We start from the raw sequence: 12,279 nt of genomic DNA on the forward strand, positions 1-12,279 counted from the left end.
ATGCAGCTCACCACACCTGTAATTAATTGGCCTCAATCAGCCACAGGCTTTATCAGACAGCACCTGTGCACAGCCCCTGCCCTTCGTTCATGCTACATGGAGGATTTTTGTGTGGTGCTGCTGAGAGATTGTGTGCCTTGTGTGCGTTATTGAGTTATAAACCACACACACGCATACAAATACTTGCCTAATAAATAAAACACTCGGTAATTAAAGTGACTGGACTGGATTGTTCTTACCGACACCGCCACTGGTCTCAAGCCAGCCACCTACCATCCCTCTTAAACCTCCTTTTCAGTATCGGTAATGGAAAAAGTGGATCGGCCCAGCCCCAACACATTTCGACTGTGTCTGTTCCTCGAACAAACAAAAACAGAGCACAGTTTACGTCGTCTTGTACAAATCTTAATAACATAAAATTAGAACACAATACATTAACAGATGTTAAAATTCTGCCTTCTTAACATTAGATCGCTTACCAATAAAGAATCTATTATCAATGAAATAATTACTGACCAAAACTTAGAGGCACTCTGTTTAACAGAGACCTGGCTTAAAGCAGACAATTACATCAGTTTAAACAAATCCACCCCACAAGACTATTATTATAAACACGTACCTTGTTTAAAAGGGAGAGGGGGTGGTGTTGCTACAATATACAACAAAATATTTAAAGTAAACCATAAATCCGAACTAAAATTTAATTCGTTTGAAATAATACTGTCTTTTTCTTAAAGAAATAGTCTGAGCTTACAGTCACTGTAGATAAAGCTCTTATCGTTGGTGATTTTAATATCCATGTGGATAACCCAAAAGATGCAAAGATTAGGACGTGCATTTATGGATGTTTTAAATTCTCTCGGTATTAGACAAAACGTGTCAGGGCCCACGCATCCCACTCGTAAGCACACATTAGACTTAATTCTGTCACTCAGACTCAATATTACTGACATCGAAATATTACCCCAGAGCGATGCAGTTTCAGAACATTGCCTTGTGTCATACACTTTACTTCTAGAAGGGATCACTCAGTCTGCAACATGCTACAGATTAGCCCAAATGAAACATGTAGCAGATAACCGTGAAGATCTGGATATTATAATAGAAAACCTGAACAACGTTTGTTCTAGCACGTTGGATGCCATTGCTCCTATTCGAAAAAAGAGAATCAAAGGAAAAATGCCAGCTCCATGGTATGACCATCATACTGCAGCCCTTAAAAAAGTAGCTAGAAAAATGGAACAAAACTACCGAAGCACAAAGTTAGAGGTATGGCGTGCAGCATGGAAAGAGAGTGTTCAACACTACAGACAGGCTATAAAAACCACCAGATCTACCTATCTCAGTACGCTTATTAAAGAAAATGCACAGTTGCGAAACTGACTAGAAACAAAGAACAAACAGAAACCAATAGTAAACTCCAACACAATAGTAACGACTTCAAGAACTTCTTTACTAACAAAATTATGTTTATTAGGGAAAACATAGAAGCTACGCAAGCAGCCACCACTCTACCCAATAGTACATTTAGCACTAGATTATCATACGAACATCTTGGGCCCTATCTTGCACCCAGCGCAATTGACTTTGTCAGTGACGCATGTATCATTCGTATTTTGCACCGGCGCACAGCGGGTTTTTCCCTCCACAGACGCACGTCGGCAAACTTGGGAATGAACTTGCGCTCCCTGGGCAGTTCAGCGCAAAAAAGGAGGCGTGTTCCAGCGCAAACCATTCCTGATGCTATTTTGCAGTTTCAAAAAACAATTGCGGCACTGACCCAAAAAAACTAGTCTAAAGTCAGTAGCGCGTTGCGCGTGGTTCATTATGCCATTTTAAGGGCGCATGCTTGACCATAATGTATAGCGTGCACAACGCGCACACACTTTGCTTTTCTAATCTACACAGATGCAACAGTTATTTTTGCAAATCATAAATTTTTACAATAAAAAATATTAACACATGAGATAAGGGAAATCATTGTGGTGAGCGTTGTGGTGATGGTTTTTATTTATTGTGTGGCTGCTTTAAAAAATTCTCATGCAAATAACGATTAAAATATTTTCATAAGTTTGTTGTGTGGCTGTATTATGTTTATTTTATGTAAATAATAATTAAAGTGTTTTCATAAGAAACCTTAATGTGTCATGGGCTTGCCAGATCTTTTGTGCTAGATCCATGTCTGAGTACATCTGGCAAGACCGTGACAGTACTATGTTCTGTGTGGGAACATGTGGAGTCATATAGTATGTGTGGCTTCCACGTGTTCCCAGTGTTTTGTGGCTGTCATGGTCTTGCCTGACCTTGGTTATTATCCAGGTTGGATGTTAGAGGGCAAGGCTATGGCAGCATTGTGTTTACGTGGGAACACGTGTGTTTTCACATCATGTATGTGACACGTGTTCCCAGTGTCTTGTCACTTTCACCCTACTCCCTTATGTACTCGTGTCTTACGTAATTAATTATGTTCACCTGTTCCCCATTGATGTCGTGTCTTTATATTGCCCTCTCGTTCTCTGTCGTGTGCGCGTTCATTGTCTTCAGTCAGAGTTTCATGTCGTCCGTGTTTCTGACTCCTGATTCTGTGTTTATTATCCGTGTTTATTTATCTGTTTTACCCCCACGTGGGTTTTTGTGCTTAATAAATCTCTAGTGTTGTATTTCAGTTGTGTCTGCGTTTGGGTTCTCTCTTTTGTTAAAACCAGTCGTGACATTAATGTATGTGAACTTGATTTGTAAGTGCACTTTGGGGTTGGACTGCTTGTGTTTCTTGGGTCCGATTTCAAAGCCCCCAAACCGCATTCAACCCTTTCAACGGTGAGGGTGGACTCAGCGATGTCCTCTGCTGGCATCAGGTCATGTGTGGAGGCAGATCCACCTCCCGTTACACGGCGTGCCCGATTTATGCTGGCAAGCTTGGGATTTCCCCGTCTCCTGACATCATTGTAGCGCTTGGCGCAACGTCCTGGGGATGCCAGCTGATGAGACAATTGAGGCTATTTCCTCTCACGCCTGTTTAACCTACGCTGATTTGGGCGGGTTTCTCCCATCCCTATACAAAACAACTTCTCTGTCTTTGACTGCTCTACAAGAACGTCGGTCTCCTCGGCTGTGAACCGCTCCTGGCGTGCGCCTTAGTAAATCCGTCATAATTATAGCAACCCGTCATGGAACTTGCGCCCTTGCGTTTAAAGTGCCCATATTATGATAGCTTGTCCACAAGTTAAATAGGTGTATGAGTTCCATAAAGCATGTTTCAAAAGTTGTTTGCTCGAAATAGCTTGTAGGAAAAGATTGTTACCCATCTCTAGTAGCCTCTGTTTCAGGGCAGTTCAGATTGTGCCGTTTTGAGCTAGTCTTACATATTTATGAGCTGCTGCTCCTTTGATCACGCCCCACTACTAACGTCATGTGCGCGTGCATAGTGATATCGTGAGCAGTACAGACCATATTGTGTTATTATTTTATATATTATTATTATTAACGGTTTATGTTGCCAACAGACAAATCAAGCAGAAAAGTATCACTAATAAGTAACGTTACACTACAGGAGAAGAAACTCATGACACACAATGATTCCAGAGTAAACTGTGATGTAGCAGTCTCAACAATAAACGCGTTTTCCCTGGACAATACTAACATATTCCAGTTATAAAACATTTTCAAACGCATTATTTTCGCAAATTACAGAAATTAAGACCCGGCGGGGGATGTATACTGCTTGTGGACTGCATGCTAATTGCTAGAAGCTAGCGAGAGGTCCGGACCGTAACAGGTATTATCAATCGAATCCAGTCTGTTTCAAACTGAATGTGACGAAACAGTTTGTTACGTCACAACGGAGCTGAGTTTTAACTAGCGCAATCTGAGACTCAAGGCAGAGGACATTCAGAAACCTGTATCACACTCAAAACAGCATGGATGGATTTTTTTCCAAGTTTGTATGTGTGTGGGAGCATCAGAGACACAAATGAACACCCCAAAACCCAGAAAAAGTGAGTTTTTCATAATACGGGCACTTTAAAGGGAATGTTGGATACAGTGGCGTGCTGTGGGGTTTCAGTCAAGGCCTTCAGTAAGCATGTAAACCACATATATACTCATCTGTTACAGCTAACACACCCATATGCAAATAATGTGCATATTCAGCCGCACATACAGGCACTCAGCAACGTGACAGCTGATCAACAATTAGCCTAAAACAGTATGCTAGGTAAGGGTGGGTTGAACTCAGACTAAATTTCACTGCATGTATCATGTAATCCCCCTATGCACACTGTGTGCATAGTGTCACATCCACATGCTACAGGCTACTATCAGTGCAACACAAACCACTCAATAACAATGTGCATAAGCCCTTAATAATGCTTATTATCAGATACAAACCACAATCTGCATGATACAATACTCAAAAAGTAGTAAAGCACTCACCCGTCACTTTTCAGTCACATACCCGAGGACATGAGAGCTGCGCTGTGTTACTGAAGTCAGTGATCTCATCCACCATAACTGCCACAAAATTTGTTTGTTTAATTTCTTCTTTGATGTTTTCATTTAACACTTCTGACACTGCATTTATTATATCGTTTTGATTTTTTCCTGACGGTCCTGTAAAAACTGTGGCCATGGCAAGATGATGTCGCAAGTCCGCATCATGCTCCGCTAATAGCGTTAACAATTCCAAGTAATTACCCCTGTTTAGCGAATCTTCATCGTGTCCCCTGATAATTCTCGCCGTCCCAAAAAGAGAACACAGTCACTCAAGACGCTTCAGAATGTCTCCGTTCTTTCATTGTGGACGCTGATCTCCCGTTTTCTCTACCCGTTAAGTTCCAAATCCACAAGACTTTCACCAAAATTTTTAAATGCATGACATTATTATGGCGCTCGGAGCCTTGGTGTTTAAGAGCTGCCTTCATGAAGCTGTTCAGACTGTCAAAGCCAGAATCATTCCATGTCCCTTTACTCGTATTAAGTAAACACGGCAAACAAAATAACTTCTTGTGCTGAGGGCAACAAGATCGCGTGTATCTGCAACAGCGGATGTCATTTTCTTTAATAATAACTGAATTTCCTGCTTCCGTTGGAAATTGACGACAGACGTTAGGGGTAGTGCTGGGCACGTCGCTAGACCCGGAGGACGTGCTGTCAATAAACGTCAAAATTTGATTGGTTGATGTTTCTGTCACTAATGATTGTAACAAATCAGATGTGTTGTCCTCCAACACAAGCCTAGCAGTATCTGTAGAGCTGGCCCCAGCTGAATAAGCTGATTTTTATGTGATTTTTTGAGGATACTCCGGTTCAACCTTAACAAAACTAACAAATTTTGCGGACATTACACCAATGAAAAAAATAAATAGCATACTAAAGAAAAACATTTAACACTTTTAAAAAAAAATTATTTTTATTTTTTATAGGGCCAGCAGAGAAGGCCCTGCTGGTCCTGACGGCCCACCACTGGTTGGATAGCGTTCTGATTGGTTTATTTGACGTTACGCCCAAACCACACCTATGAATAATGAACCTACTTCAGACAACCCCTTAATGATTTGCGCCTGTCGCAAGAGTTATTTCTCCCGCCGGGAAAATAGCAACAGCGCCCAAGATCCGCGCAAAGTCACTTGCGCTTCGCCCTTGCGTTTCAGATCGTTAAAATAGGGCCCCTTGAGTCATTTAAACCTACTAGAATAGAAGAGCTCTCTAAATTAGTAACATCATCCAAATCATCGTCCTGTATATTAGACCCCATTCCCACAAAATTACTTAACCTCTTGAAAAGCACCCCCACTCAGGCCCAAACCATGAAAAGACCTACTTTCACTAAAAGGTCTGTTTTTACTAAACCATTTATAGTATAAGCATAACGGTGGTATCATTAGATAGAAGACACTTTGAGCTTCGTTTTACAGGTTTCAAAATTATTTTAAGATAAAAATTAAAAAAAGTCAGAGAGGCTGAAGTACATTGTAATAAAATTTTATTTGCATAACATCGTTTTTAACACTAAAAATCTTAATGATAAATATATGTGTGAAACCTAGAAATGCAATGATGCCAAAGCCACAAGTCTAAAGAAGTTATATTTCACGTTTGAAGTCAATAGGCCCAAAAATGAGGTTCTTGCAAGAGTTTTTGTAAGACTAGTGCCTTTTCTAAGTGCCAGTCAGCCCCTTTTGTTTACATGCATACACGTTCGTTCTTATTATTGTTTATCCTTATATAAGCATATAAAATGCCGGTTCCACACCAGGAAATAAAGCATCACACAAAGATCGTTGGATTCGTTATCTAATTGGCTACACGTTCTGTCTATCAATATTTTCCATGAAGTCATTGGAGGAATGAGCGAGTCAGATGACTTCACGATATTTGACAGCCCGGTTTGGATATTATGTATTATACTCCCGCTACTTTTACAAACAAGTTTGACCACTGGTTTTGAACGCGAGTGTAATCTCATATACAAGTGTTACGATGTAAATAGTCCTCAGATTGTATATTATAATCTATTACAAGACGTGCATGTGAAATCTGATGTAAACAATGGACAATATATGTATATTTCACGGATTATACGCATTTGTGGACAAAAATGGTCATTGGATAATTCACACATCTAAAACAGACTGGATTCGACTTGTGATCAACACAAAGGTAAAAAGTCATGTTTATTTTTGCATGTTGTCATTCGGACTTCTGTCATAAAATACTACATATGATGCTAGAACTAGGGTTGTGAAAATTAATCAGGCAAATGCACGTTTTCTCAATGAATGAATTTGAATGAATTACGGTGAAATGCAGCCACATCCAAAAGCCAGGGGGCGCTCTCGCTTAGAAACACCATTTGTGCCACAGAAGAAGTAGCATTACTAACACTATTCCAGGAAATATCTAGAGGCATATTTATATTGCTGTTCTTCAGATTGTTTCAGGTATTTTTATGATAATAGAGAATATTTTAAATGATTGTGTTTGACGAGTGTTGCTTTTTAAATGCACATTATAAACGAGTCAAACTTGTAGTGATTTTAGATTGATACAGACTTCCTACTGATCACGGAGCCGTAGTACATGCACAAGCTGTGCATGAAACACTGAATCGGAGCCTTACGAATCAGAATCGATTTTAGACAGGTCTTTTAAATGGGAATGCGATGCATCGATGCACATCTCTAGCTAGAACATCCGTATCTCAAAACGGCTTTACAGGGAGTATGGCTTATCTAAATGAGATGTAAATGAGCCGTATTGTCTCCCCCAGCTGTAAAGGAGAGTCCCTTTCGTCTCGATTTTCTCGGTATGAGTTTTTTTGAGTTCCTATATTCAAATGGCCACAACTTCTCCAAATCTTATCAGATTTCCATGTGTTACACATCGTTGGAAAGCTTAGAAACTGCACTTTTAAGAATCTGTAAATAACTCAAAATGGCCCAGATCCGACTTGTGTCACTACTTTCCGTGACTGGTCACATTTGTTACATTATTACTACGCTCACTTTTCTATGCTTTTCCTACATCTATTAATGTAAAGCTGCTTTGAAACAATTAACAATTGTGAAAAGCGCTATATAAATAAAATTGAATTGAATTTATTAAAACAGTTTCCCAGCATCAAAATGTCTGGTTGTTGCATTTGGTTGCACTAATATAATTTACTAATATACTTATATATGTATCTGGCAACTTTATTTTTGGCCATCTGCTAGCGTCTTTTATCCACTCCACTATAGTACACAGATCTGGAAGCTGTGTTGAAAAAGTTGATAAAGTCAACTTTTTAAAATAACTTTCTCTATCTGTGTTGCTTAACTGCTGATTCTTGCCATACTTCCATTGCCTAAATGTGCATGCATACGCTGCCACGTCATCATTGTGTACAAACAGTAAAAGGGTCTATTGATCCTCCTTGAGGTGGTTTTACTCCTTCACTGGAGTCCAGCTGTGTTTAATCAAACTGATTGGACTTGATTAGGAAAGGCACACACCTATCTATATAAGACCTTACAGCTCACAGGGCATGTCACAGCAAATGAGAATCATGAAGTCAAAGGAACTGCAAAAGGAGCTCAGAGACACAATTGTGGCAAGGCATGGATATGGCCAAGGTACAAAATAATTTCTGCAGCACTCAAGGTTCCTAAGAGCACAGTGGCCTCCATAATCCTTAAATGGAAGAAGTTTGGGACAACCAGAACTCTTCTTAGACCTGGCTGTCCATCCAAACTGAGTTATCGTGGGAGAAGAGCCTTAGTGAGAGAGGTAAAGAAGAACCCAAAGATCATTGATGCTGAGCTCCAGAGATGCAGTAGGGAGATGGGAGAAAGTTCCAGAAAGTCAACTATCACTGCTGCACTTCACCAGTCGGGGCTCTATGGCAGAGTGGCACAACGGAAGCCTCTCCTCAGTTCAAGACAAATGAAAAAAACACATGAAGGACTCCCAGACTATGAACTTTTTGACATTAATTCTAACTGGTATGTGTGGAGAAAACCAGGCACTGCTCATCACCTGCCCAATACAATCTCAACAGTGAAACATGGTGGTGGAAGCATCATGCTATGGGGGTGTTTTTCAGCTGCAGGGACAGGATGCAATTGAAGGAAAGATGAATGGGGCCAAGTACGAGTTATCCTGGAAGAAAACCTCTTCCAGAGTACTCTGGACCTCAGATTGGGTTGAAGGTTCACCTTCCAACAAGACAATGACCCTAAGCACACAGCTTAAATAACAAAGGAGTGGCTTCGGAACAACTCTGTGACCATTCTTGACTGGCCCAGCCAGAGCCCTGACCTAAACCCAATTGAGCATCTCTGGAGAGACCTGAAAAAAACCTGACAAAATTGGAAAGGATCTGCAAGGAAGAATGGCAGATGATCCCCATATCCAGGTGTGAAAAACGAATTGCATTATTCTCAAGAAGCCGTATGGCTGTACTATCTCAAAAGGGTGCTTCCACTCAAAACTGAGCAAAGGGTCTGAATATTTATGACCATGTGATATTTCATTTTTTTTTATAAATTTGCAAAAATTTCTACATGTCTGTTTTTTTCTGTCAAGATGGGGCGCTGAGTTAACATTAATGAAAAATAAAATTAACTTTTTTGATTTTAGCAAATGGCTGCAATGAAACAAAGAGTGAAAAAGTTAAAGAGGTCAGAATACTTTCCGTACCCACTGTGTGTGTATATGTGTGTGTGTGTGTGTGTGTGTGTGTGTGTGTGTGTGTGTGTGTGTGTGTGTGTGTGTGTGTGTTCTATTAAAATATACTACAGAAAAGTGAAAAGGGGTCTGAATACTTTCCATACCCACTGTATATATATATATATATATAGCGACTTATAGTCCAGAAAATACAATAATCAAGTTTTAAGTATAAGTTTATGGGCCCTATCTTGCACCCAGCAGGTTTTTCCCTTCACAGATGCACGTCGGCAAACCAGGGAATGAACTTGCGCTCCCTGGGGGCAAGTTCAGCGCAAAAAAGGAGGCGTGTTGCGGCGCAAACCATCCCTGATGCTATTTTGCAGTTTCAAAAAACAATTGCGCCACTGACCAAAAAAAACTAGTTTAAAGTCAGTGGCGCGTTGCGCACACAATTTGCTTATCTAATCTACACAGATGCAACAGTTATTTTTGCAAATCATAAATTGTTAAAATAAAAAATATTAACACATGAGATAAGGGAAATCATTGTGGTGAGCATTGTGGTGATAGGTTTTATTTATTGTGTGGGCAAATAACGATTAAAATATTTTCATAAGTTTGTTGTGTGGCTGTATTACGTTTATTGATTTCAAAGCCCCCAAACCCTTTCAGCGGTGAGGGTGGACGCGGATCTGTGTAGAGGCAGATCCACCTCCCGTTACACGGCGTGCCCGATTTATGCTGGCAAGCTTGGGATTCCCCCGTCTCCTGACATCATTGTAGCGCTTGGCGCAACGATGGGGATACCAGCTGATGAGACAATTGAGGCTATTTCCTCTCACGCCTGTTTAACCTACGCTGATTTGGGCGGGTTTCTCCTATCCCCATACAAAACAACTTCTCTGTCTTTGAGTGCTCTTACAAGAACGTCGGTCTCCTCGGCTATGAACCGCTCCTGGCGTGCGCCTGGTAAATCCGTCATAATAATAGCAACCCGCCATGGAACTTGCGCCCTTGCGTTTAAAGGGAATGTTGGATAGCGTTCTGATTGGTTTATTTGACGTTACGCCCAAACCCCACCTATGAATAATGAACCTACTTCAGACCAACCCCTTATTGATTTATTGAAGAGTTATTTCTCCCGCCGGGAAAATAGCAACAGCGCCCAAGATCCGCCCACAAAGTCACTTGCGCATTGCGCTTCACACTTGCGTTTCAGAATGTTAAAATAGGGCCCTAAGTCTTTTTCTATGAGAGATGTCAAATTTCGTTGTATACAATGCAATGACAATAAAGGTAAAAATAAACTAAAACTAAACTTAAGAGTAAAGTGACTGTTCACACTTACTGAACTGATCTGGATTCACAAATCACAGGCAGCAGCTTCTTAAAAACTTTCAGTCTTTCGGCTTTGTTTTCTCCTCTAACAAAATGATTCATATTAAACTCATCCATCTTCTGTTCTGATGTCAACAACACAAAAACTACAGCTGACCACTGAGATGAAGAGAGTTTGGCTTCACTTAATGTTCCAGATTTCAGATGATGTTGGATTTCCTCCACTAGTGAATGATCATCCAGTTCATTCAGACAATGAAACAGATTGATAAATTTCTCTGGAGATTGAGTGCTCCTGATCTTCTTCTTGATATACTCAACTGTTTTCTCATTGCTGTGAGAGCTTTGATCTGTCTGTGTCATCAAACCTCGTAAGAGATTCTGATTTGACTCCAATGACAAACCCAGAAAAAAACGAAGAAAAATATCAAAATGTCCATTTTTACTCTTTAGAGCCTCATCCACAGCTCTCTGATACAGATCAGACACTGAAATCTTTTCTCTTTGAGTTTGTTTCTTCATTTTATCAAACACATTTGTGTTGTTGTTTGTGAAGGAGATATGAGCATAAAGAGCTGCTAGATGTTCCTGGATGCTGAGATGAACAAAGCAGTAAACTTTCCCCTGACACAAGACAATCTCCTCTCTGAAGATCTGAGTACACAATCCTGAGTACACTGATGCTTCTGCTACATCAATGCCACACTCTCTCAGGTCTTCATCATAGAAGATCAGATTGCCTTTCACAAGATGCTCAAAAGCCAGTTTACCCAGTTTAAAGATCATCTCTTCATCCTTTACTTTCTTCTCATAGTCCTTCTGATGTTTGATGTTTGTCTGAATGATCAGGAAGTGTGTGTACATTTGAGTGAGAGTCTTGGGGATCTCTCTTTTCTTTGATTCACTCAACATTTTTTCTAGAACAGTGACTGAAATCCAGCAGAACACTGGGATGTGACACATGATGTAGAGACTCCTGGATGACTTCAGGTGTGAGATGATTTGATCAGACAGACACTCATCACTGATTCTCTTCCTGAAGTATTCCTCCTTCTGTGGATCACTGAAGCCTCGTACCTCTGTGACTCGATCAACACACTCAGAGGGGATGAGATCAGCTGCTGCTGGTCTGGAGGTGATCCAGATGAGAGCAGAGGGACACAGATTCCCCTTGATGAGGTTTGTCAGCATCACGTCCACTGAGGTTGATTCATTTACATCACACAACCTCACACTGCTGTGAAAATCCAGAGACAGACGACACTCATCCAAACCATCAAAGATGAACAACACTTTATATTCATCACTGAAGATTTCCATTTCTTTTGTCTCTGGGAAGAAAAGATGAAGAAGATCTAAAAGACTGAGTGTTTTGTCCTTCATCAAATTGATCTCTCTGAAAGGAAGTGGAAATATGAGGTGGACGTCCTGATTTTCTTTCTCTTCAGCCCAGTCCAGAATGAACTTCTGTACAGAGACTGTTTTTCCAATGCCAGCAACTCCCTTTGTCAGCACACTTCTGATGTGTTTGTGTTGTTCAGGTAAAGGTTTAAAGATGTCATTACATTTGATTGGTGTCTCCTCTGTTGTTGTTCTTCTGGATTGTGTCTCAATCTGTCTCACCTCATGTTCATTACTGATCTCTCCACTTTCACTCTCTGTGATGTAGAGCTCTGTGTAGATCTCATTCAGTGGTGTTGGGTTTCTCTCATTTGATGTTACCTCAGACAAACACTCAAACTTCTTCCTTAGATTTGATCTGAATGTTTTTAGGCTTTAAATTAAAAATGA

The 12,279-nt window shown here is 40.4% G+C and overlaps 1 protein-coding gene and 1 pseudogene across 5 annotated transcripts in view; one reads left to right on the plus strand and one right to left on the minus strand.

Annotated features, from left to right (window-relative positions):
- LOC135771665 (protein NLRC3-like) overlaps nucleotides 1–12,279 on the minus strand; it is a 32,545-nt gene that overhangs the window by 18,372 nt on the left and 1,894 nt on the right. For all 5 annotated transcript variants that reach the window (XM_065281999.2, XM_065281998.2, XM_065282000.2 and 2 more), the window contains exon 6: nucleotides 10,499–12,262. In XM_065281999.2, coding sequence (XP_065138071.1) covers nucleotides 10,499–12,262 — 1,764 coding nt within the window. The remainder of the gene's footprint in view (nucleotides 1–10,498; nucleotides 12,263–12,279) is intronic.
- On the plus strand, nucleotides 2,232–9,194 carry LOC141282471 (uncharacterized; annotated as a pseudogene).

This window comes from Paramisgurnus dabryanus, chromosome 8 (genome assembly GCF_030506205.2).
Source record: "Paramisgurnus dabryanus chromosome 8, PD_genome_1.1, whole genome shotgun sequence".
Taxonomy (NCBI): Eukaryota; Metazoa; Chordata; class Actinopteri; order Cypriniformes; family Cobitidae; genus Paramisgurnus; species Paramisgurnus dabryanus.